The sequence below is a fragment of the Anopheles cruzii genome, chromosome 3 (genome assembly GCF_943734635.1).
Source record: "Anopheles cruzii chromosome 3, idAnoCruzAS_RS32_06, whole genome shotgun sequence".
NCBI lineage: Eukaryota > Metazoa > Arthropoda > Insecta > Diptera > Culicidae > Anopheles > Anopheles cruzii.
The window spans coordinates 2,400,285-2,427,392 of record NC_069145.1 but is presented as its reverse complement, the minus strand read 5'-3'; the positions used below and the strand labels follow the sequence as shown (position 1 = coordinate 2,427,392).

The following is a 27,108-nucleotide window of genomic DNA, read 5'->3' as shown; positions in this document are numbered from 1 at the left end:
TAATTATGTCATCGAAGGGACCGAACATGGACCGCTAATCAATTTACCGTTGACACGTGAACATGAGCATGAGTTGAAATTTTTATTTTAAATTAACATAGACCTTAGGCACCGTGCGAAATGGAGGTCCACAAACCCGTCGGAGTCTTCGATGGTGCCCTCAATTGAAGATCGCTTCTGTACCACCGCCGGCGACCACACCAGCCTGGGTCCAGCTGGGTGCAGCGTAATAATATGCTGAGCTTCTGTTCTGATTGCTCGGCACCGGATTTATGGCCACATTCCACCGAGGCACACGGTAGAAGCCGAAGACAGCCAAGAAGAGGAAGGAAACTAATTTTCCCTCGGCAAAATGTATCCGAGCGCATGTTAACCGGCGAGGCAGAGCTTCGAGATTCGCTCAACAGAACAAATGCGTTCCATTTGACCCGTTAATGGACATTATAAATTCGGCAGTGCGCATCGAAATCGCACCAATTAATCCAAGCGAGCCAGCGACCGTCTACCAGAGTCCTCGTCGCCCGAGCCCCAAAGTTGGCCGACACGAAGCCGTAAAAAAGCGCTGAAATAAAACATAACAACGAAAAATTACTCCCCGCGAGCGGGAGACCCCAAAGCGAACTGGCTCAGGGAGCCTCAGGGTCCAAACCTGTGCAAGAACTTGCGCGATCATAATTTTAATGTAATTTTTTCCAGTGTTTTTTCGCTGGGGCAAATTTGGGCGTTTCGCTTTATTTGTGCGTGCTTGGGCGATTCCTTCGCTTTTGGGCGGACGAAACGCAACGCAGAAACAAATCAAGAATTGTACAACACAGATCCATCATGTCCCACGTTCCGCACGGCCCAATATTAACAACTGGATGCGTACGCAATAACACAAAGTCCGAGAGAGAACCGCACGAAGAGTAATTGTGGGGACCTCCGAAAATAAAACAAAGAAGTCTTGCTCTTCTTTCGCGTGCCTTCTGTCTGCCTACGGGGGAAGAGTGCGAAAAAAGTGTATGTTAAGTATGTAAATTGAATTATATGTTAATTTATGTGTTGTACACAGTCGTGAAGCGGTTGGTTGGCAGGCCCGTGAAATTGTCCGGTTGACTTCTGTGGGTGGAACTGGTAGCCGTGTGAATGCCCGTCGTGGGTTGAGCCAGCAGCCGGCAACCGAACCGTGTTTTGTTTTTGGGTCTTTCAGATTATTAAGGAATTATATTTCTAAAATTAATATAACAAAACAGGTTCTTCGGGAGGCGCAGCACGTGCTACGACCACGTTAGAGGCTATTCATTTGGGGCTAATTTGCTTCCAAAACCCCCCCCAGTTTAACGACTTGCTTTTGTCCAACCGCAGAACGTCTCGATCTCTAATCTTAATCCATCGGGGAATAGGATCCCCATACATATTAGCGGGCTCTTCTCCTAGTTGTTGTGACGCTGGAAACGAGACTAAGATTTCGATCGATTGCGCTGCTTCCACGGCCCCACTTCCTGCCGTTCGGATAGCTGAATGGCTACGTTCCGTGTCCGATCCACCGATAGGCAATCTGGTGCCGTTGCCGGTAGTAAATTAAGTCCCAAAAACTGCACATCTGCCGTGGCAGGTTTGCCGTCGCAACAGAAGCGACATTTATCATACTTTTAATTAGCAACTTTAACGACTGTTGAACGACTGTTGAACCAATCGGGATCGCGGGAAGCGGATGATGCAGGTGAGGATCGCAAAAAACGGTACCGTCCGCACCCCGCGTATTTGGCATCGCTAAACGGGCTGTTGTTAATTGCTCCACGGAGAGTGCAGTTGATCGTGCAGTTGATCCTGTCGTAAAGGTATCGTACCAATTAAAACGACTGAAACACGATCCGCCGGCAAACGGGGCAAGTGCCTTGGTTGGTGATCGTCGCCATTTGCTTTTGTCAGTCGCCGCGACTCGACCAGAGTGTTACCACTCAATTATCAAATTTACGCGAACAAACCGAAAGGAATGACACAAATGTGTGGCCCGGCAGGTGGCACGGCCGGCCGGCTGTGTGCGGGTGAATGGGATCAAACTGTCAACGGCTGCCCCGGCGGGATCCGGCGAGGATTATCACCCTCCGCCGGCCGGAACAGCGCGCGCGCGCGATCGCGTTGTCGAATCGTCGAACTCGAAGCAAAAAGAAGCAGAAAAGGACGTTCCGCACACGGTGCGGAACCCCCCGCACCGTGCCGGGACATGCGGGCGCACCCAGCGTGAAATGTTGCTCGTCCCCCACCCCCCACCGGGAATATTTGACTAAGGTTGACAAATTTGACAAATATTTTAACAATAACAATTTTTGGTTTAATTAATAACGAAACGGCGACGGCGAGGGAGCGAGAACACGGAGGCTCTGCATGTGAGAGAACGGGCTCACTCGAGCTTCTCACAACGGTTAGAGTGAGAGCAACCTTTTCTCGCTAGCGCGTGAAGTGAAGTGAGCGAAAGTGAGATGACCAGCCGGTTCTTGGTGAGCGGCGTGAGCGAGAGTGAGAAGAGCGGGTCCTGGGATGGCCACGCCCCTTCCGGATGGGCGTGACGCGGGGTTAGACAGCTTCTCGCTCTGCTGGAAACGATGTTTGCGCTCAGTATGCTAAAACCGTTCGTGCTCAATAGGTGTTCCGGTACCGGTGCGTCGTGTGAACCGTGAGCTTTGAGAGGTTTCCCGTAGTGACGCCGGAGGTCAAGCCAAACTTTTCCAAACACTCCTCGTCGGCGGCGTGCGTGTGTGTTGTTGTGGCTCGCGTCAGCTGCCCGCGCAGTGTGTGAGAAGAATGTAGACAAGTGATCTCACCGAAGACACGTTTGTTGTGTGACGCATCGAAACGTCACCGTAGCCATGTAGTAACCTTGGTCGTGCTTGGTGTTTTTAACGCGCGATACAATATTAAAAGAAAAGTTTCTAGAACGAACCGTGTGCCGAAACAGTTATCATTTATCGTGAGGTGAAGAAGCTGGCCAATTGTTATTCACGACGAGTGGTTCGGTGAAACGAAAAATGTGCAAACCCAAAACCGTGTGTTGTGTTGATTTGTGAAAAGTGTTCCCCGTAATAATTTGTGTGCAATCCGAACCAACGAACCAAAGAGTGACTTCGACCAATCGGTTGCAAAGATGATGATGAACGCGTTTATGGACAGTGGGTCGTCGGCGCACCACTCGCACCTGGCCACGTTCGGGATCAAGATGTCGCCGGACCATCACCTGGAGCAGAGCAGCGAAATTGAGTCGTCCAGCTCTGCGTCGGCGTCGGCCTCACTGGCGGCCGTGGCCGCGGCGGCTAGTATGTTGCCACCCGGGTCCTCGACCGCGAACGGCACCGCAAGTGACGCCATGTTCTACCACCACCACCATCCGCAGCACCAGCAGCAGCACCAGCAACAGCAGGGCAGCCCTTCGAACGTTCCGAGTGGTTCCGGTGCGACGACAGGAAGCGGTTCCAGCGGTGGGACCACCGGCTCCACCGGTTCCGCGGCCGCCAGTTCCTATAATGCCGCGCACCACCTATCGCCCCCGTCGCATATGGCCAGCCACATGGCCAGTCCTTATGCGTCATCCCGGGACGCGTTCCTGTCGCTGAAGCGCGACAACGATTATGTGGCCGCCGATCCTTCTTCGCTTTTTCACGCCCACGAGAACCCGGCAATGGCCGCGGCCATCGGTCATCATCCGTTCCACGCCGGGTCGATGCGGGCGATGGCGGGGCTGGCGTCGGCCGGGGATTACACCCACCCGTACCATGCGGCCGCTCATGCGGCGCACCATGCACACCATGCGGCCGCTGCCCACCACCAGAGTAACTACGCGATGCACCACCACCACCAGCACCACCCGCTGGCCAACCTGCCCGTGAATCCGGGCACTTCCGGCGCCTTCTTCCGGTACATGCGCCATCCGCCCGCCATCAAGCAGGAGATGCAGTGCCTGTGGGTGGAACCGGAACTGCCACCGCACCACCATCCGCATCACCCGCACCATCACCACCACCACCATCACCATCTGGGGCATCTCGGGTTAACGGCCCTGGCCCTCGGGGGCGGTGGCCCGGGCGGTCCGGGCGGTGGTGGCCCGGGTGGTGACGGCGGAAGTCGCAAGACGTGCAACAAGATCTTCAGCTCGATGCAGGAGATCGTGACGCACCTGACGGTGGACCATGTCGGGGGGCCGGAGTGCACGACGCACGCCTGCTTCTGGCTCGGGTGCACCCGGAACGGGCGGCCGTTTAAGGCGAAGTACAAGCTGGTCAACCACATCCGGGTGCACACGGGTGAAAAGCCGTTCCCCTGTCCGTTTCCGGCCTGCGGAAAGGTTTTTGCCCGCTCCGAGAACCTCAAGATCCACAAGCGAACACATACCGGTAAGTCTCGCGGGGGGTCCTCTATTATTTTGTTTGTTTTCCGCTCCGATCACAGCATCAGGTCCTTAAGACGCGCCATTTCAAGGCGTCGCTTGCACCGGGATTGTTCCTGAGGACAATCGAAGGCACTGGCGCCGGCCCTTAATTGTTTGAATGTACCCGGGAACCACTTTCAGCCCCAGGAACGCTGCCTGGAACGAATTTATTGGCTGGCGGAACTCCCGGATAGAGTTCTTATAGGGAGGCTCAAAAAAGAGCATCTTCAATTCTCGATTAGTTTCGGCCCGGAACCACGACGTTCTAGACAGTCAAGCCGAGACGGATCGCGAACGATCGATCGAACTCGGGCCAAGGAGCAACCAACTCGGATGGAGATTGATCTTAATTAATTTTTAAACGCCTCTCGGGCGGGCGCACGCGGCACGCGATTTGTTTCGATGTTTGTTCGGATTTCGGGGCATTTTTCTCTTCCTCTTCCTCTGGCCCCAAACGCTCTTTTACAAGCACAACGAATGATCGAATAAACAATCGAGTGCCGGAGGCAACCCGAAAGGAGGTAATTAATCTCCATTTTCGAGCTCCACACTCCCGGGGTTGCCCCGGCCGATTCTAATTGATTTTGCTTCGGGGCCATCACTTCACACCCCGTCATCCCGGTTCGGGGCTGTGTTTGGATTTATGAAGACGTGCCCCGGAGGCGTCGAGTGTGTAAATAATACGGGCCCGGGCATTCCAGGCCCGGGTGTTCCGGCTCATTAGGCCGACGGCGGCGGCCCCAACACACTTAGCACTTCATCTTGCACCTTACACCTCACATTGTGTCTTGTGAGTCAACAATATCTGTTCGGTGTGCAAAAGTGAAAGCAAAACCGCAGCCAGACCCGACCGGGTCGGACCGAATCCTTGAGTGTGTTTATTCTCTACTCTACGCACTGATACTGCAGCCGAATATCGATTTTTGCGTCCACCACACGGCACGGCACGGAGCACGGAGCAAAACACGGTCGTCCCATGTGTGTGCTGCTGATGATGTCCTCCCAAACCCACACACACACACACTATTAGTGCCGACGACAAAAGGCAGGACGATTCGCTCTCTCTCGCGCGCGCGGGCCAATTGGGGCCAGCAGGACACAAAGGGACACAAACACCACCGAGAACCGAGGTCGCCCCGAGTTGATCCCTACAACTCCTAGGCCACCCCGCCGGCCCCAGGTTAGGACTTGTTCGACGCTGTGTCCACCCGGTCTGTCACCAGCACAGCCTCAGAAGCTCCACACAGCAGGACAAACAATTAAATTGGAATAACACAACACGGGACCCGACGGGCCGGCCATTTTAAACGCGCTGAGGACGCCACTGACTTTCGCAATAGAAAGCAGAGAATGTAGCGGCCATCTGGTGTTGTTACACGCGGGCAGAGAGTACATTTATTGTGGCCGTGTTTAGTGTCCTCGCAATCCTCTTGAGAACGTGCACTCAAGTCGAGTCCATGAATCAGTCCGGAACGAACAAGAAGCAGTCCTTTTTTGTGCCACCCATTTTCCCGGTCCAGGTGACCGGAAAATGGTTGTTTTTGTGGTGGAAAATAAAAGTGCAACACGCGGCCGCCCCGTCATCCTTGCTGTGGTCAGCTCGTCGCGGGTTCTGCGGTAAATGCGGAACCGACGGCATCGAAACAATGTTTCCCGGCCACCCCAAAATGGACGCCCAGCCAGACGGTGCTGGACTTTTTATTGAATTAGTTACAGCAGCGTTGAAACCTCATCCTTCTTGATTGTTTGGTGTTTTTTTCTTCGCTACGCTTCTGACACCGACGTTGAGCGGCACCATTTTGGAGGCGCAACACTTGAGACCACTCGGTGGGGAGGGATCCATTTTTCTCACGCTCCCCAACGGGCCCGAAAGGAAAAGTTTGCTGCAATATTGAATGTCTTCGCTACCGTCTCGGCCTCGGGACGTCTTAATTTACCTCACCAGTCATCATCCACCAAGGTCCAGGTCCAGGTGGACTAAGGTACTCGAGGCGCTCGTTATAATTTCGCTTCTCGCCCGGCGGAAAGGTATAATTTGGAATCTCCACTTTTCACAGCATGCGGGCCCCACTCGGGGTCCGCTCCGGTCCGGTGTGTAGCCTCAGGGGGGTTTCGACTTCTGATGCGAAAGGATAGCCACGAACGCTGGTGCGCGGAAGATTTTCCACGAATCCGCGGTGCGTCCGGTGCTTCTGTTTCTCTTGGGCAACATATAATAACCTTGTTTGCCCGCCTACTTTGCGAACGCCCTTTTTTCGCACGTCAGCGCCACCGTACGGACTTCTTCGTCGGGTTTGGATCCTCCGCGAGTCCGTTTGTAAGACAAAACATCCGAACCAGTGGCGGCCAAAATGGAGGATCAAATTACAAGCCGACTCATCGGCCTCCGGGCAATGGTGACATTGTTTTTATCGATCTCCTGTCAGTCCAGGCAAGGCGAGACCTACTTTGACCCGAGAGTATCATGTCGCCGCCTCGAGCCTGACGCATCGCACCGCACCGAGATAGCAAAACATGTTGTCAAACATGAACCCTAAATGGCCACTCCACAGATAAGTGTCCGGTCCGCCGGTGGACCTGCCGTCGCTGGAGGTCCTTTTCGTGTTTTCGAGGGTCTGTTGTTTGTGTTAGGCCCACGGTTTTGCCCACCGAAAGGACTCCCGTTTCCTTCGCTTGGTCACACTAGGACCCTGTCCGACACACACACACACAGGCAGACAAACTCTGTGTGTTTGTGTGTGTCATTTATCTTCTGCGTCAACATCTTGCCGTGGCTCAAAACAAACCAATTTACGCGACACAAAGGCTGGCGCACCATTCGTTCGACACTCATTTGCCGATTGTTCCCGGCGGACGACTCGAGATTCGTTTCGATTCTGGTGCGATTCGATTGCGCGATTCGCTTCACACGCTTCAGCTTCACAACAAAGTATACGGCGAACACAATGAAATCCCTGGACCCTGGAGGGAGAGAGGAGGCACATAATTTATCGATTCTTTTGGCTGCCATTTTCCACCTCGAAGGAGGCCCATCCGCAGCGCACCCGAAGGGCTCCCTTCCCGCGTGTGTGTGTGTGTGTGAGGGAGTGTCGCGTTTTTTTCCTCTGCGTCCTCTTTCTGGCCGTTTTTTTCGAGTTCGATTTCTTTCGTTTCCCGGCCATTTGTTTGCCCTCTCTCTCTCGCGCGCCTTTATTTTCCGTCTCCGAGTGCCATTAAAAATCTATCATCAACATTAATATCAAAATAATAAATAGCGGAACTGGCGAATGGCGGAAGGCGCCGGCCTGTTCGGTGGAGAGGTTTCCCGCGAATAACGGAGCGCGCCCATCGGAAGTATCAATAGGAAAATCGAGATAAGGAAGGGAAAAAAAGAGATGCCGATGGCCGAAGCCGGGCAAAAAAGTTGAAAGAAAATGCCCTGGGGATGCCCTGGGACCCACCGGCACCCCAGGCCTAACTGTCGCCCCAAGTTTTCCCAACACATTTTCCTTTTGCTCGTGCGACATTTTCTTTATTTTGCACGGTCCTTTCCCTTTTCGGGGCAGATTTTTCTTTTCGTCCCCCGCCGCCGGAGGGCGTGGGCCGTGCCGTGGGGGGGACAGAACTGACAGAAACATACGGTTCGACGATGAAAAATGACCACCGCCATTGCACGGCCTTCGTGGCCAGTAGCGGCGGCGCTGGGAGGCTTGTTTTTCCGCTTTTCTTGTGGTTTTCACCGCGCTTGGTGGTGATCCGCTTTAAAACGGTCGTCCACGTTAAACTGATGCCGTTGAATGTTGCTGCCTTAAAGTGCCCTTTGGTGCGGTGGTCAACAATGGGGCGGCTCAAGGGAAGTTTCATTCAGATGGCAAGAGAAAGTCTTTCGGCGGCGCAAGGACATCATCATTTGGCGAGCAACGAAGAAAGAAAAAACTCAGGGCGGCTCAAAGAAAGGAGAAGAGACGAACGCGACGCGACGAAAGGAATCCGATCCTTCGACTCATCCCGGGAGAACAAAACCCACCGGTGACACAGGCCGGCGACCGGCATTGTCTGTGGGCTTAGCGTCGGTTGGCCTCGGTTCGGGAATAGAGAGAGCGACCTCCGGGAGGCGTCTCGGGGTGAATTTTGGTCAGCGAACAATAATTCATACGGAGAGACAGCTGCTGTCTGCGGCACAGGCCACAGTACTTCACAGGGCTTCAGGGCTGATTTTCAGCAGCTGATGAGTCGCCAAGAAAGTCGTCGAAATTGTAACAGGAGAACATACCCTGCATACATTTAGGCGTGCTTTGATTGAATCGCCCAGAGCTAAAGTCGATGGACATCTTTTTAACCTATTTGCTGTCGGAGCTGGCCAAACCTCAACCTCGGCCATCCGATTGCTATCTACAACTTCAGCCCGGTCCACAAGTCTGTCACTTTAACAAGCAACCTTTCGCTCGAGAGCCCGATGTCAGCCGCAGACTCCCGGGATCGGAACCGGGGAGTCGTTCCGATTAGATAGAAAATTATCCCGCACATCACCCGGGACGGTTTGGGGCACGGTTCGGGGTGGAAACAAATTTATTTCCTCCGCCGTGTGTTACATATTTTGTTGTTGTACACCGCCATTTTCCACCACCAGCACCACCGCCCTGCGTCATCATCCGTTTGTTCGTGGTGGTAACTGTCATAAACAAGCAATCGATTTCGAGGGCCCCGGCGTCCATTGCTCTAGGAACGATTAAAGGCGAACACGGTTACGGAGAACTTATTTCATTTCGAACCGTATTCGGAGCTCCAACACTCGGAGCGACACGATGGGAAGGAAAGAAAACGCATGTTGGACGCATCAATATATGACAGGATGCCGGGGAGATGACGAGGGCCAAGGCACGGCGCCACGGAGTACAGGGAGCACGGAAGCGTAAAAAAGAAACGCTCACTCACGAAACAAACCTCGGCGCAGCGCTGAAGTGCTGTCCAAAACTTGACTTCTTGGGTAATTTCACTTTGAAAAGCCAGCCTCTCTTTCGGGAGTTTCGGGACTTCGTGCGGATGATGGTATCGGATGGTCCGAGATCGGAGTCTGCCGATAAGCGCGGTGGAAGATTAACTTTCTCTCTCTCTCTGTCTGTGATCCTGTAAGCCAATAATGTTATCTTAATTTTGGCAATATTGCTCCGACCACCGATAGCTATCTACTTTCGTTCCACAGGATCATGCAATTTTAATATTTACCCACGGCGCGTTTGAAGAGAACGCCGCCCGAGGCGGACCACAATTTTCGCACTCACCTGAGAACGGTACCCCTGAAAGGCAGGCGTATCGACCTTCAGGACCTTCTGAGGTGGACCAGCGTGCGGGGGAAAAAGAATGGAACACAAGGAGTTCAATAACTAATCAAGTTGGCGCGGAGGCTCAAAAACTTGGCCCGACGTTGCCCGCCGAAAGTTCATCGTACGCCTCCTGGAGGGGCCGCCGCCTCAGGAAGGTAGGTCAACGGATTAACCGGTGTTAGAGAGGGTGTGTTGTTCGGGCCACCAGGGATCCTTTCCTTCCTTCGGCGGCAGCCGAACTTTGCTTTCTTGTTCTTTGCTGCGAGGACAACAAGGAAAAGTTTGTTTGCTGCTGCCGTTACCCATACCATCAGTATCAGCATCTGCGCGGCGTATGATGTTCGGTTCGAAGTGGAAATAAAGGAGAACTTTGCAAAAATAAATAAACATGCCCTTGCCCAGGGTGGTGACAGACACTTCAGGTATGGCACTGGGATTACCGGTTAAGATTGGGGCGGCTTTTTTTTTCCTGCGGATCTCCTTGACATTTCGAACAACGATCTGTTCTTGGATCTGTAAGGCTACTCAGCAACAGGATTAGAGCACTCAAAACTGTGTGTCTCGGTGAGGCTTTCTTTGCCCCGGATTAGGGACCCTGGAGACGGATTGTGTAAGGTGTCGCATTTTCGGGCCGCTTTTGGTGCGGTGTTTTGTTGAAAAGCGTGTGAAATGGGTCGATTGTGAGACGCTCAGCTTCGGCTCAGCGGCTTGGATAACATGGCACATAAGTGGCTTACTCGGACTCGGTCTCGAACATCAGGACAGTGAAACGGTTCTAGGCAGATCCAGGCTTTTCGCTTCGAAATAGAAATCTCAATCGCAGTGTGCCGCGCGGCGAAAATCATTTCTTCATTCGGACGCGTTTTGACGTTTACCCGATTGTCACAACCAGCCATCTTTGATGACGCGCGCGATGATACGGTACGGAACGCCGCACGAGAGATGTCCTGTAATGGAGGATTCTCGGCATCGAAACAGTTTCGGTGGCCAGGGACGTATTAATTCGAATCATAAAAAAACCGGTCCCTCGGCAAATGCAACCCCCCGTGTGAGGGGTGTGTCACCACACGTCAGCAAGATGGCGGCAGGCAGGGATCCGCTCGTTCGTTCGCTCGCTTGCTTCGGATCAAATAACGTGCAAGTAAAAAATGCGAACAGATGATCGAATTGTTATTAAAATATAAATCCTTCACAGGTTGGCGTCCTCCGGACCGCGCAGGACCCTTCGCCGTGTGTTTCATCTCGCATTTTTTTCCCCGTTCATTCTTTTTATCTCTTACCAGTGTTGTGCCAGTCGAGTCGAGTACTTTGTTTCCCCTTTGGTTTGTGTTATTACATATTTTCGTGCTCTCTCTCTTTTCGGGGCCCGCGGGCGGGCTGAGCAGCTTATAAACCCGTTTCGACACTCCCGAAGCGCTGCTGACGACGATGATGATGATGCTGGTGGTGATGATACTTATCGTCGTCATTACGTTTCACGCTTCATAACCAGCCTAATCATGATGATCTTTCACGTTTGGTTGCTTTCGGCCCAATCCCTCCCCTAAATTTTTCCATCGCACACAGGTACCGCGTCGCCCGCAGGTCCTGGGGACGCGGCGGCAGGGTCCTCTCCTTTTGCGCTTTGCTGCCCATCATCAAAGGGAACAGGACGCGAATGGGCGAACGGGCGAATGGGCGAAGCCCTTCTCCCAGATGCGCCGCGTTTGCGTGTGCGTACTTCATTCGATTGTCATTGCTGTTGTCTCCCTTTCTCTTGTTCTCTCTTTCTGGGCCTCTATTGGCCTTTAAACGGTCCCTCTGCGTGTGTGTGTGTGCGTTAACGATGTGCTAAGCTAATAGCAGATATATTGCCCAATATTTTATGTCCTTTGTGTCCTTGTGCGAACCGTGCGGAGACCGTTTAGGAGACCGTTTTCGCAATGTTTTGCGCTCAAATCGAATCTTTGGAAGAACGTTTTCTCACCCGGACCGACGGCTTTAGTAAGTGGTGCAAAAACAGGAAAAAAAGGAAAAGAAGCCATCCCATCTCACCTCACCGTGAAAAACGCCGTGCGTGGAGCTCGTTTTAATTGCCCTCCCTTATTCGTCCACTCCGGTCCACACGGGTTATTTATTTATGCGTTGGGCTGTGCGAGCGCTCCGCGAGACTTAATTTCTCGCTCGGTCGGCAGTAAATCATAAAAACTAAAACTTGTTCGATCCGAGAAGCTTGGCCACGGCCACGGCTCGGAATATTTCCATAATAACGCGATAAATTACCAGAACACAGTACGCGAGCGCCCAAAGGTCCCTCGAAGAAAAGCAGCGACGAAAAAAGAGATTTCTTCCAATTTCATTACCGTAGTGTCACGTCGTAAATTAGGAACGCATAAAAATGGGAGCACCAAATCGAATGTATCGTCCCCCCCGAAAATGCGGCCGCCCAAGTGATCCTTCCTCAGTGAAGTAAGTGAAGCGCGCGCGCCCACCGAAAAAAGGGTTCCTCGCCGGCGTGCGTAAAGGATGCTGCGTGGCTCAAAAATGGCACCCAAAGCCCCCCATACTCCAGAACCGCCAGAAATGTTGAAGAATTATGTTTGTTTTATGTAAATGCACGACAGACGGACAAAGAGAGGAGAGACTGCGATTTGAAAATGAGCTCTCGGCAAACGACATTTCAATACTTTCGCGACCGACTCGAAGTTGGCGATGAGAAGAAAAGCTCACCAAGCGTGAGGGAGACAGCGTGTGAAGCGCGAAAGGGCGAACGAGAAGGCAGTCTGCGAGAAAGGTGTGATGATTGGAGAATAATGGAATTGAAGATACAACGACCGCAGCACGACAACTCAATACCGAAAACAAAGCCCCCCACCGCACACACACACACAGCTTGGGGCGTGTATTATTTTCATTATTGTTTGTGTGTTATGCTCCGCGTATCCGTTGTCCTTTCAGCGCGGGCGCGCGCGCGCCCAAGGTGCCTACAGGCAGCGGTGAGCCCGAAAAATGTGAGGTGAGTGAGTTAATCACCAGCGCCCGCGGGGACGATTTATGCATCTTGCGCGCTTGTTTAATGTTTACTTTGATTCGCAACGACTCTCGAAAGCCCGGGGAAAAATCTGGACACCTCCTCGAGGCGCAGAAAACGGGATAAGACACGATTTTCTCCTCGCTCTCTTTCGCTCTGTGTGTGCGCGGTGTGCCGTGTAGACGGTGTGCAATAAAACTGAAAACCGTTTTCCATAACCTGCCAGCCAGTCCTGTTTCTCCTCCCTTCCGAGGGCTCTGTGTGCTGCAGTTCCGCGGTTGACCGGCCGGGCGAGGAAACATCTGCAAGCAAGGCGCAAACAAGCGAGAAAACAAATTCTGCGCGCGCGATAATAAAATAAATGATTTACTTTTACGACGTAATTTGATACCGATGACAGAGTGGTGCGGTGGGGTGCAGGACGCCCGCGGCGGATGGCGCTCGTTCCGAGCTCGTTTCGTCCGTCCGCGTCGCTCGGTTCACAATTATCTGCTATTGGTTTTAATGCCCCCTCTGCCACGGCCAATTAAAGATCGGCGAGTCGACGATCCTTGACCGAGCGGTTTTTGGCGGGCGCAGGATTGGAGCCTGCGCCTGCAATTGTTGGGGAAAGTGTTTAATTGAAACCGAACTGTTGTTGGTGCCCTCGTCATCGGATTTTCTTGGCGGCGTTCCGCCACTTCGGCGGCTCTCATTAGATCGGGTTCGAAGTAAGAGAGAAAAAAGGGGGCAAACAATGGCGAACGGTGCAGGACATTCTTTACCGGGCCGTCGACCTCATTTCGTCGACCGTCGCGTGTCAGCTGCATGTCCTGAGAAGTGACAAACCTTCCACCACGCTCACTGACACAAGTAGGTTAAGCAGCGCGCTCCGTTCAACTCGGTTGATTCGTTTCGCTCCTCGTCGTCGTCGCTGCGCTGGAACGATATGTCTCATTCCATAGGTCAGCGGATACGGGCTCCGGTCGAAAGATGAAGTCCCCGCACCGGGCTGCAAGTTTATTTAAAGTCGGACCCACACTAAGCCACCTTCGGGCTGGCTGCGAAAGCTAAGGCTTCAAAAATTCTGACAACATAACACACCTTTCTCGATGACGATAAAGCTACTTGCCGCTGCTGGCGAAGGTTGATTTTGTTTCGATGCCGTGTACCGGGGACAGGGGTCCTCCCGGCCGCGCACGCGGGGAACTCTCACGATTTACTCACGATCATTTTGACAGTTGAGTTATCTTGTTATTTTCACCGTCGTCTGCGCCACACGCAGGCCTCTGTCTGCTCGGAACGAGGCAGGCCATTTCGTGCGAACAAATTTTCCAACGCTTCTATTGTTTCAGTTTCGACACGGCAGCAGCGTGCGTCTTTCTTTTCGCCTTCCTCTCGGACACGGGCCGGAGCGGAGCCTTCGGATCGGAGCGGCTCCGGAGTCCTGTGCGTCGTTGCGAACTTTAATATTGTCAAAAAGTTTAATTTATGGCCTCGTGTAGATGCGGGGAGCGAAATGAAAAAGCGCACACGAGAACGTCGTAGCGTGCTGCGATTGGGGCGGCGACGTTCTGACCAAGGTTAGTACAAGCACCGGGCCGGAAGAGTGGCGAAAATTGGTCCGGTACACAGCAGCCCGTCAGCCCACAGAAAAAAGGGCATCATAACGATCCGAAACCACCGCCGGGGCAATCAAAAAAGTGGCCCCGAACGCTCGTCCGTAATTCGACACCCTGGGAAACGTGGTGTCCCCCCCCACACACGGGGCCGAAACAGAGTAGGACTGAGCTGCCAAACAATCGCACCGCAAAGTGTGCCGACGAAATCGAATCTGACAGTTTGCCGGAGCTCGCCCGACGGTGGAATCGATGCTTTCTCGAAGGCGATCCGTAGAAAAGGCCACGCCGTTTTGTGTGTTCCATTGTTGTTTGCACACTGTTTTGGGCGCTTTGTTGGGCCCGGGATTTCGTCGAACGCATCGCTGCAGAATGACGTTCCCCGGACCGGTTCGGTGAAAGATCCTTGCGGCGGGTTGGCGTTTCGACAAAAACCCACTGAAGAAGTGGACGACGACGACGTGAAGTTGATACCTTCGCTACTTATTGGGCCCTCCTTTCCAGGACCTCCGGGCGGGGCCGGACGGCGGACAGATTGAGATGCTTCCCTCGCTCTACCTGAAACAGCGATGCGTTGCGTACGGTTACGGGAAGGGAACGGATCGCTCTCGGTCTCGGTGTGACCTTCGGAATCCTCCCGGCAGCGAGTACTCTGCTAATAACCACTGAATGTTAAATACTCTCTGTCTCTCTGTGTCTCGGTTTCATCCCCGATCCCCGGTGACCTTTTAAGCCCACGGGGAGGAAAGGTAGCGCGGCCCCGGTCGTCGCGCTTCCTTCCGTTTAGCACGGGTGCGATTAAGGCCTCGAGCACAGGAAATGAGGGGTATTTTTCACCCTCGGGCCACAATCAAAATAGTGCTGCTGCTGTTGCTGCGGCTGATGGCGATGCTGTTGAAAGGGCCACAACCTCCGGACGGATTCGCTCCGAGGTTGCCTCTCGCTCTCGCTGGTGGTCTGTGTTGGAAGTGACAGTTCCTTAATGCCGTCGTGACCATTGTTTGCCCCGCCGGAGAGGACGAGGACATAATTCGTGAGCGAGAGTGAGCGAAAGGGAGATTAAACCACCATTGTTTTCGTCAGTTCATTCATCATCCTAATCATGACCCGGTGTCGCGTCAAAGCTGCAAACAAAAATAAATAAACAACAACCGTGGCCACGTTGTGAGGATCCGGCTTAAGGGGTGGGCTTCCGGCGGGCAGTGGCAGTGGTTGACGGCAGAGGCATCCTTCAAGAAACACGGTAGCACTGCCGGGGATAGGTAAATAGCAGTTGAATGAATCGGGTTCAAGTTTTGTAGACAAATGAGGCGTTTTGAGCACTTCGGGTCCTGTGGTTGGCTTTAGAGTCCTTCCGTTGGGTGACGACAGTATTGTTTTGTGCGGAATCCTTTGAATAAATACCGCTCGCAGGTTGACTGCCGCGGTGGCAGCCATTTTGAGCGTCTGAAGGCCGACTGCCGCCGAGGTGATTAACTAGGAACAGCTTTTTCCCGTCGAAGCTGTCGATTGCCGTCGAAGGCTGGCAGTAAGATGGATGACCGCATACCGCGTGCCTTCTAACGACATCTTCTAGGCTGTTCAATAAGTTCGTGGCTTCGATAAGAAAAACACATTTTTAAGGTTTGAAGTACCCTTAATTATTCAGTATGACCTTCCTGGACATAAATACACTTGTTCCGAGGAGACTCCAATCTATAAATTCCATCCTTGAAGTGAGAATCTGGAAAGGCTTCAAAATACGCTTCATTTGATGAAAAACGCTTTTCACGCATGATTTATTTGGGTCTGAAAACAGATGGAAGTCACTAACCGTTGTAACCGGGTGCATTTTTCCATCTTTAGCGAATGCAGCACCCATTTTGCAAACAGCTTTCTGAAACCCAAAACTTTAGTTAAAATATTGGTTATTGTTGCGTAAAAATGAATGTGATGGTACGTCCTAGCCGCCGGCACCAGCGCACCTGGCGGAATTATTAGAAACTATAGCTAGAACGACGCACGCACATCTAGTATCCTTAGAGAAGATGGAAAAGCGAGAAACGGGCAGTTCGCGACAGACAGTGGAAAAGAAAACATTTATAATTTTTGTGCTCCTCCTCATCACATTACGGTATAATAAAAGAGGTTCTACAAAAAAGGTTTTTTCGTTTTCGATGGCTAGGCCTTATACTAGATCTCTTTCAGTGATTCGACAGTGCGATATCCTGCTTTTTATCTTGAAGCCTACTACGAACACGATTAAACTCAGAAGCCCCTCTTTAAATATATCAATTGAAGGCGAAGAGTCCTTATACACTTTCAACGTTCGATCATAATTTTCCTTTGAAACTTTTTCACGTTCATACGAAGAGTGTACCAATATTAGGCTCGTAGCAGCGCCCTTTGTTAACGACCATACGAATTTATTGAACACACTAGTAGATCCGCGTGTGGGAAAGGTTCTTATTTTGCGACGATTAACGAGGCCAGTTCAGGCCTTGCTGATGATGACTTGATTATTGCACTCGCGGCTCGGCGCGCCGCCAATCTAATGACGATCGGGGTGCTATTAATCACCCTCATACGGTCTTCGATTCTAACACTAAACTCGGGGATACGGCCTGGCCATAATCGGCATCGGCAGCTCGGCGGGCTCGCGAACCTAAAACGGCAAACGTGACTCCGGGCGCAACAAGTTGCAACTCGGAGTGTCGTCTGGAGATGATGATGCTGCGGGTCCTCGCGAGGCAGGGACCCCCGTACCACGAGGTGCACCCAATTATTGCTGGGCCACGGGGCCTGCTCGACGAAACGTGACGGTTGCTCATAAAAATCATGAAATGCATAATTTATTATCTTTCGACGGTTCCGACGGAGGTTCGGTTCGCGGCAGTAATCGGTATGCAAATATTTGGCCGGGCCCCGGGTTCGTTCGCTCCTGTTGTCGAGTGCGCGCCGCCGTGCAGGCCAATATGTCGAAAAGCAGCCTAAGCTCGCTTGCGATCGCTTTCGGTCCGATAAGACGAGCCCTCGAGCGGTCGTCCGGGCGAAACAATATGATCACCGCCAGCCGTACACACGATCCGCGAACGGGTCATAAGGAGCCTGGCATGCGAGACTTATGATTATCAGACATCCGCGAGCGAGCATGCATAGAAAATGGAACCACGGTAAGCGCCAAAATGTCGATCACAGGGAGGAACTCAGTCGCTCGTCCCTCGTCGGTTCACCGCAGCAAGTGTGTACGCTGGTGGGGAATGTAGCGAAAGGAAACAGAAAAATGGCTGAGAGATTGTTGGCCGAAGATTTAAAGATTTCGTCTCCAAATCGTGGACCAGACCGGGCCAGCTGTGGACAGCATTCTCCCTGTGTGTGTGTGTCTGTGGAATTGTGCGGCACGATTTTCCAATGAAAACACGAGTTTCCGTGAGGGGGCCACGAGGACGCCCCACCACCACCACCACCCCCTCTCGGCTACATCGGGCCCGGAACGAAGACAATAGATCGAGATTGTTAATTTTTTTACACATACTCACCACCGCCACGACCACGGAAGGGGTGAATCGTCGTCCGGCGGCTCCCACATGTGGCCCCGGCACTGGCCGGCGAGAAGTGGCGCAGAGTGGACCGGGTGGAAGAGTCGAGAGTTATGGGCCTCGGTCCCCCCTGGTCTTCGGTGGCATACCCGGTGGTGTATCCGAGGGACAAAGGTCGTGAGTAGAGTCGTGCAATTTGATTTAAGGGAGTGTTATATATTTTTATTGATTTCACCCGATAGCCAGCCGTGGCCAGGGGGGTACCGGGGCCACTCGTGGTTCGTTGGTTTTCCACGAATCACACTCACACACAGAGAGCGAGACGGGCGCGTCCGTTCCGAGTGCTTCCCGATCTCAACAGAATCCCCGTCTGGTCTGGTGGTAGTTGGTACATAAATTTAGTTTCCTATGGATATAAATTATTTGCCATACAATTGCTGCTATTCGATGCTGTCAGAGACCTACCGATCCGAGTGAACTGTGGCCGCTCCGAGGGGGGGACAGTGCGGTGCGGTGTGCGGTGTACGCAAATTGTTATTTTCTCTAAAAAGGAAGATACCAATTGACTCGCTCTCGCGTGGTTACGAATGGGGCTCGCAGCTCGTCTGGGTGGGTGAATCCCACCAACATTGTTCCGGCTTCAAACAATGATGGCTTCAAACTTGAAGGACTCCCTTTAATTGTCCCGGACGCATCGGAGTGTCTCTCCCCGGATTATCTTGTAAAACGCATCTTCCGCGCAACAAAGCGCTCCCTGATAGCCGCGCATGAAATATGATCCTTTACCGTGTCTGTGGCCGGTTTTTGTCCCGCAGCCCGCAGCACGGCGTCGCATCACACGGGTTGGCCACGCGCCCACCTTCTCCCAGTCGGTCGAATATCTGCGGCTGGCGATCTAAATGAGGATCGCTAAATAACGCTAAAACGAACGGATCCACCACCGGGATCTCTATCCCCTGCCGAAGAAGCCGATCCGTGCCGCGCCATCTGGCGTCGTCTTCTGATGCGAATAAAACAAAAAAGGACAAACAAAAACCCGGAGAAGAACAAAGCCCTCTCGCGGACTCGGACTCGGAGGGTTTTCGGATCGCGCTTCGTCCTGTCCGTGGGCTCAGCTTACAGTCCGCGGTTTTCCTACGCAGATGCGTTCCAAGCTCCTAGAGCACCATTTTGCTTCCATAGCATCTCGCTCTCTCTCCCACACGGGTTGACATTTGATTCCCCATCGCGATGATCGAAGTGTGCTGCGCCGTTGCTTCGTCTGGTGGCGCATCTTCACCTCTACGCACCTTGGGCTGCGAAGATAAACAACGTGCACTTAGTGAGTTCTCATATTCACATCTTTCTCACTGGCCCCTCTGGCCTGGCCTGGTGCATCACTTTCGTTTGCTTCCACGTGTGGCCACGGGCCGGGCCTTCGAGGCCGGGGCGGGAACGGAAACACCTTCGGGAAAGAGTCGGGTGATTAATTTACACGCTATTTGTTTGTTTGAAAATTACTCTGACATGCTCCTCTCTCGGGGGGGCACGTGGCGTGCAGGTTGTTGGGGAAAGGCCGGGGGAAGACCGCTTCGAGCGCGATCGAGAGCTCGAAAGCAGAGGCGTTAACAGTGTTACCAATTCACGGCTGCCTCAAATTGTGGGGCCGTCCAGGGTGGTGGTGGTGCAGTCACTTACACCGGGGCCTCGTCCCGGGGCCGCGCGAGTGACAAATGGTTTACACAAGACTTACCTCCCCGCGCACGCGCTCTGGTGGTTCGTTTTGACAGCCATCAAAGCGTCGACCGAAGATTTGTTGGTTAGGTCAACCAACATTTGGGTCAGCTCAAAGACGCCCAGTTCGAGGCGTCACTCCTGCGTCTATGACGAAACAGTTTTCCAACCAATCCTGACTTCTGACAGCAGGACTGCTCGAACTGTCTGGCAAGATTGGCAAGATTTTACCGACACCGTCCGGTGGGCGCTTGACAGCCGTGACGTAGATGATAAGATTGAGATAATTTCTTAATTAGTTTCGTGCCTTTCGTGAGCGTCTAGCCTCCAGTCTGGAAGTCTAGTGGTCCAACGGTGACTGCATGTCAGAAATAAATTTGAAAGCTGGCTCGCAAATTCTTGGACCCCGGACCAGATATCCAATCAAACACGAGGCACCCCGAAATCCCCAAAGCCACAGAGTGGTCGTGGCTCCAAAAAACCGAACGAATATCTCGAGATGCCGAGCGATGCACGGCGAGCCAGAAATGAAAACATTCCCGCAAAACATCGTCCACACACCACCACCGACAACCGGGACACACCGGGGGAACAAGATATCTGGTTACCAGATACATGTGCTCAGTTATGTTTTTGTTTATGTTGTTCGTACATTTCGTTTCGTTTTCTCTCTCTGTCTTGATCGGTCGGTCGATCGGTCCGTTGTTCGTGGTTGTGGAATTGTGTTTCTACAACCGTGTGCCTCCACCCTTCGCGATCGCGTGAGGTCGCCCCCAAGAACCGCAGACCAGGAACTCGTCCGCCTGTTCCGCCTGATACATCGGCGCATATCTCTCGCACGGGTTCTGTTGGGCCATTGTTTCTGGAGAATTTGAAAAATCTCCATCAATACTCCACCCGACCGTCGCCTCGGTTCACCAGCTCAGACCCTCGAGAAACACCTTCCCGGGAATCGGAAAACCATTAATCATAATACGGAGCCCGCGGTCCGAGGTCGTACTTTTCGCGCTGTGGAATCTTACGACTCGTTCGTCTGCGTTCTTCGTCCGCGTTTTGGTGCGCTGTGTCTGGGTAGACTCGTTGGGACCTGGATCCGGGATGAAATATCGACCACCGAGGGCTCCGAAATAGACGTAATTTGTTAATTAATATTTGACCTACCTGCCGTAGGTGTCGTGCGCTGCTTCTTGGCGATGAGTTGAAAGATCCCGTAGGTCCTTCCGAATGTTTTTGCCGTAGAAAACCAACCTTCGATTTCGACAAACGCTCCACTCTGCTCAAGGCGCTGGAACCGTAACGTGTTTTGTTGCTTGTTTTAATTCTCAGTCCACAAAATCTCGTTGTGTACCTTGCCAGGGTCGTACAAGGGTCGTGCGAGGGCATCCCCGAACGCGAGGTCGAGGGACGACGAGACGCAAGCGGGTTAAACGATCTATCAACATGTCAATTAACTGGAAATGATTCATCGTGCTGCTCCGGCATTTACTGCACCGTTCACCGTCGTCCTGCACACGGAACCCAACCCGCGTGGTGGAATGTGTCCGGTCGTCCGGATGGGATGCTCTCGCGAGATGTTTCGCGTGATTGAGCAATAAAATTGCACTACGCCTTACCGTCCGCGAGGTCCGCTTTTTTGTTGCGGGCCCCACTTCCTGGACTCTGGACATTGCTTCCAAATCTCCAGCACTCCAGCCAGTCACACACAAACACAGCTCCGATTACGGCTTAATGTCACGCAACGAACATCTGCCGCCGGAGCGCACCTTTGTGTCATCCACGCGACCGTTCGTTCGAATGGTGACATCTAAATCCCTCTACGACGGGCGCGGGGGGGTCAGCGTGACGCAGTTTGGAATAAACACACAATTTATATACCGACGCACGCAGGACACACTGGCTGGCCGACCCCCGTTTAAAGCTTAACCGGGAACGGAGTGTCCTTTCGTGTCCCAAATCCTTAACTCGGGCTCGACAAAGGACAAAGAAATGCGCGGTGCTGGTGCTCATTGGTTGCTTCGATGGGTCCGTTGCTTCGACGGCAGCTCAATGCCTGCTACGTTCCTGTGACTGTCATTGTGTTGTGTAATGTGTGCGGCTCCACCGAAAAATGGCTCCCAACTCAATAATCCCTCCAGGAGTGCGCGCGCTCCTGTGTTTAACATTCGGAGGGCACCTCGCAAGGATAATGTCCCCGTTGGTCGGTCGTTTTTCGAGGAAAGTGTTTGCGTGACACACGCCACCGTGTGAGGAATAAAGACGCGCGCGTCCTCTTCGGGGGGAATGGGCCCCCAGAGTCAGCCCGGTTCGGCGAACGGGATCTTCTTCAGGTTGCTCTGCTGGTGACACCTACCATTTTTGGGGTGTGCCCCGGCACCGGGAACGACGACGACAATAACCCGTTCTGTGTGTGTGGATCACAATGGAGCATCCAAAATGGGGAGTAAATGAGAGTCGCTCTGGAGCAGTGTCTCTTGACTTTTGACAAGCGACACATTACCCCCAGGTCGGTCGCTCCGGGAGGGTTCGGGGCTCAACAGCTGCCATTAAAGTTGATAGTCTAATTCATTTCCAGGATTACACGCACACCGAGAGCGACCGGTCCCGTAAGTCAGGTGCATTAAATTAATAATGTCTATTGTGACAAACTTTCCATTAAGACCTGAGGTGGTGCCACCTCAGACCAAGAAGCCAGAAGACGTCCCGGGTTTGTCGGTCCCGGGGAATAATTTAATTTCAATACGAAAGCCCCCATAATCGCGCCCATAATCACTGCCGGCCACTGGGGTCTGTGCCGTCTGTGGTCTGTTTTGGGGACCATTATCTTCTTCGGACCGTGGTGCGCCGAGCAATTAAAACGTTCCCTCACGCGGTTCTGGCGATAGAGAGAGAGCCATAAGATTACTGTTATTACGATCAGGCAGACCTGGCAGACTTCCGGTCCCTGCGTCGTAGTCGTCGTCGAGGGAACCGCGTAATGAGATGAATGATTTAAAATCATACACTTTACTACCATCGCGCGCGCTGGTTTGCTGCGGTATTTTCGGTGGATTGGCGAAATTTATGGCCACCACCTTTTTACGACACAACACCGAGGCCGGAGCCGGAGTCGGACCAAGAACGTTCGCGCCCCAGGCGTAATGGTGTGTTTAAAGCTTTCGGGTTTCGTCGGCACTAAAAATCGGTCGTTTAATGTGGCTTGCGGCACAGGACATCCCGGCAGCAGGACCCAAGGGGTCTAATGATGATAATTCGAATAACAATTACACCGCTGTGTACCGCGTCCCCCCCGGTTGGTGCATGAAATTGGTCTCCACTGGCCCCACTCCCAGGGTCACTATCTGTGGTCACCGATCGATCCGGTTTCGCTGTCGTTGCCCGGACGCGCGCGGTCATTTGTAATAATTAGCGCACACTCATTAATTAACCCCTATCTGGTGCCACTCATCGCGATCGATCCCCCTGACACCCCGGCCCTCGCGGTCCTCCCGGGATTGGATTTCCCGGGAGAGAGGAAAAGGAATTCCCAGATCACGGCGACACGATAAGCCCCGGCGTTCCGTTGACGCCACACTTCATCTTCCGTGGCGACCGTGTGGCGCACGTTCTCTCTCTCTCCGTCTCGTTCTCGGTTCGTTCTTGGTTCGGTTCTGGACGGAAAGATGAATCTCGTCAAATTAAGATGAAGATTACGCACCGTACGCGCGCGCGCGCTGCTCTTCGAATATTAAGAGACAATAATTTCGGAAACGGTTAATTTGTTCATCGTGTTCATCGTGGGTCCTCGGGTCGGCCCGTTCTGGAGTCCGATGTCCGTGTTCCGTCCGTTTTTACGATGGCGTCAAATATTCAAATGAGAAAGCTGGGGCTGGGAAAGCCGATACCCGGACCCGGTCAGGATCCGAAGTCTCCGCATCCGATTAATTGCATCCGAGGCGCCGACCGCGATCCGGACCGCGAGTATCGCTTTACCTTTTCCGAATGCAATCCGGCGCCCGACGGTCGAAGGGCATCCAGGGCCGGCTTGGTCGTGATTTAATTAAAATTATTCAAATATAAATCGATCATTGCGAGACTCCGGGTCCGGCCGGACGGACACCAGGCGGATCCGGATCGGTTTTTAGGACGCAGGGGGACGATTTATTTCAATCTAAAGAAAGATCAATGTGTCATTCGGTAATCCGTTCGGCCCAAAAAGCCGTTCTTGGGCCGAGGCGCCGCCCTTTAACGTGTCTACTGGGAAGTCCTGCCTCGACGCGGAGCGGAGCGGACACGTGCGCCACGGTGGGTGAACAATCTCAACAAAAACGCGAGCGTCTTCCGTTCCCGGAGGCAGTAAAAAAGTGATTCACACCCTCTCTCGCTCTCCCCCGGAGGGGTGAAAAGTCATCCGCACGCCGCCGGCGGAGAAACGAGATCATTTATTCTTGTTTGCGGTGGCGGTCCCCCGGCGGGGTGGTGCTGCGGAGGGAAAATCTGAATCTGAATACATAATAAACGGTTTTCGGTTCCCGTCTTCGTTGTTGCACGGAAGCGCCCGAGTGTCGTTGGCAAACCCTGTCATCATCATCATCGCCGTCGTCGTCGTCGCCTACTTTGTGTGCTCTACTGCCGGACGGAGTGGCCCACGAACGGAAGCAGGCCCTCGTGAGAGAAGGGTGGTTGGTGACTTTAATAGAAACCATTTTGCGGAACGCCACGAGAAACGCTGAAGTTATCCGCTTCGTTTCGACTTTTGGTCCCCAAAAGTTTATTGACTGGAACGCGTTCGTTCGAAAGTCCTTCGTTCGGTCCCACGGAAAACCCACGGAGTCCTGTGACCGTGTGGGTGCATCAATCCATCGGGGCGGGTCGCATCGGGACGCTGAGCAGCTCGGGGCTCGGGGCTAAAGGCAGTCAAATAATGGCGTACTTGTCAAATCATTCGAAAATTATTTATTACCTTAATCGTCCTCGGCCAACAAGAAGAAGTAGGAAGCGAGCGACCCGAAGATGCCCAGGACGCGCTCCTTGGGACGCGCTCCTTGGGACCCGTGGTCCCGTGGCGCGTAATAATTTATTTTGGGAACTAAACTTCCAAAAGGTCCGTCCGTCGCAGAGAGAGCGCGAGCGAGAGAAGGAGACGGATCGTCTCGGGCTGGCCAAGAAATTGAGCAAACATATTAAAGCCGATCATTTATTACTTGACGTGATAGAGGAGTTCCCGCGGGCTGCGGGACATAATCCCATCGCACGGTGTTTTATTTTTCGGACCCGAAAAAGGAGTCATGGAAAAGGTTTGGAGAGCCGTTTATAGTTTGGTAACAGTTTCTATTGTTAGGCCACTAACCTCGTCGATTCCTCGTTCCTCGATTGTGTCCCTGTGTGCCCGGTGACTTTGACGCGGCCGTGAAAAGGGAGATAAATTGTGTTTGATTTTATTACCGAATCGTGGAGTTAGATTTTGTACGGAAAAATACAGGCCAGATGCAGGTCCCGGTCGGGTCGGGCAGGTTTCTCGTGGGTCCCTGACTCACTTTCTCACTGCCTTTCCGATCCTTCTTCGGGGTCTTAGGAACCTTCGTTCCCGACCTTGACCGACCGAGATAAGAAAATGCCTTCCACAAAATGTCTGTGATTCGTTTGAGTTCTTAGAACCATTTCCATACACCAAACTGGGGCCCATTGCAGAAACATTGCATTGCTCCGATGATGTACCTGGTGGACCTGGGTGACCTTCGGCCGCAAGTTCCGAGACTGACTAATTTCTCCCTTTGCGGACCATAAATCCATTACAGGGAATACGCAAATGGAACGGAACCCCCGGGTCTCTTTCTCTCTGCGTCTCTCTGTGCGGTGGAAGGTCACATTCCTTGCCAGGGCACGGGGCGTATTGCGAAAAAAAAGTGATGAACGGAGAGCGAAAACATGAAGCGAAGAACGAAAACATAAGCTCCTCTGGGAGAGTCATCATAAATACCTCAACCCGCGGGGTTTGCCGCCGCCAGTCCGCCCGCCCGCCACCCGGGACCATAAATCGTCTCTCGGGCGTCCTTCCTACGGGAGAGTCCTTCGACCGGACCGGAGAGGGTCCCGTCTTTTTTATCTTCACTTCACTCCGGCCAGCACACTCCGAGGAGAGCACCGGGAGAATCGGTTCCTCGAAAAGCATCCGAAATGTGCTCTCTCTCTGTCTCGCTCACTCCGGGCAAAGGGGCTTTTGGCAAATGTATGATTTATGGACGTTGTTTTCGTTCTCTTTGTGTGTCGGGTTTTCGGGCCAGACAGATTTGAATACCTCATGTGTGCACGAAAGCGAAAGGACAACGGACAGCGAAGGGCACGCCGGGACACGTCGGGAACACGAATGCCCAACTCTCACTCCAGGACGTGCCACGTCACGACCCTGGCCAACAAATGCTGCCAGTGCTAACCAAGTTCTTTCCGTGTCTTCCGTCCCGTTACAGGTGAGAAGCCGTTCAAGTGCGAGCACGAGGGATGCGACCGGCGGTTCGCGAACTCATCCGATCGCAAGAAACATTCACACGTCCATACATCCGATAAGCCGTATAACTGTCGTGTTAATGGTTGTGATAAATCGTACACTCATCCATCATCGCTGAGGAAACACATGAAGGTAAGACGGACCGGCCCGGTCGGTCCGCGCGATCGCGCCCGATAGTGTCCGTTTCTCTTTTCGCCTGACGTCCCCGTGAGCCTCGCTCACGATGACGTGCGGGGCACGTGAAAAAATAAATCGCTCAAGATCGCGCCGATAGCGGCGAGGCGAGCGAAGGAACGAGCGGAACCCGACCTAAAAAACTCCTAACCTTAGTTGCTCATTGCTTCGCAGGTCCACGGAAGCTTGGGAGAGAAGTCACCATCGCACAACTACGACAGCGACGACGAGGAGTCCAGCTCGGAGAGCGTCATCCTGGGCGGAACCGAGTCACCGCCCGCCATCGGTCGGCTGCACGATTCCGGCAAGCTGAGCGGTGCCGGTAGTGGTTCCGGTGCCGCCGGGGCCTCGGACTCGATCCACGCCAGCAACAACAACAACAACAGTAGCAGTAGCAACAACAACAACACCACGGGCAGCAGCAACGCGAGTAGTGGTCAGAGCGCCAGCAACAACAACAACAGCACCTCGAAGTCCTCGTCCAGCTCCAGCTCCAGTCACCTGCTGTCACCGGTGGGAGCGGCCAGTGGCGGTGCGGGTACGACCAGCTCGTCCAGTTCGTCGTCACTGTCACACCTGAGTCAGGGGCACGGACACGGGCACCACCAGCACCAGCACCATCTGGCGGCGTCACTGCAGAACCACGCGACGAGCCTGGCTCCGCCGCCACCGCAGCTCCCGCTCACGCCGGCTTCGTCCGTGTCGCCACAGGCAACGACCCCGTCGACGATGCTGGTCGGCCACCACCACAACCCGCACCACCTGCTGTACCACCACCCGCAGCACCAGCCGCACGAGTGGTACTCGCCGACGCCACCGGCCGGCCCGGACACGATGAATCACCTGAACCACTTCAGCCACCACCACCACCACCACCTGGTGCACCACGGGCCCACGACGGCCTATTGA

General features: G+C 53.3%; 1 protein-coding gene across 1 annotated transcript; it reads left to right on the top strand.

The window, feature by feature from the left end:
- Positions 1–3,124: 3,124 nt before the first annotated feature.
- LOC128274910 (pair-rule protein odd-paired) lies at positions 3,125–27,108 on the top strand. Its single transcript, XM_053013252.1, has 3 exons — positions 3,125–4,367; positions 25,988–26,157; positions 26,374–27,108. The coding sequence occupies exons 1-3, from the start codon at positions 3,125–3,127 to the stop codon at positions 27,106–27,108; spliced, it is 2,148 nt and encodes a 715-aa protein (XP_052869212.1).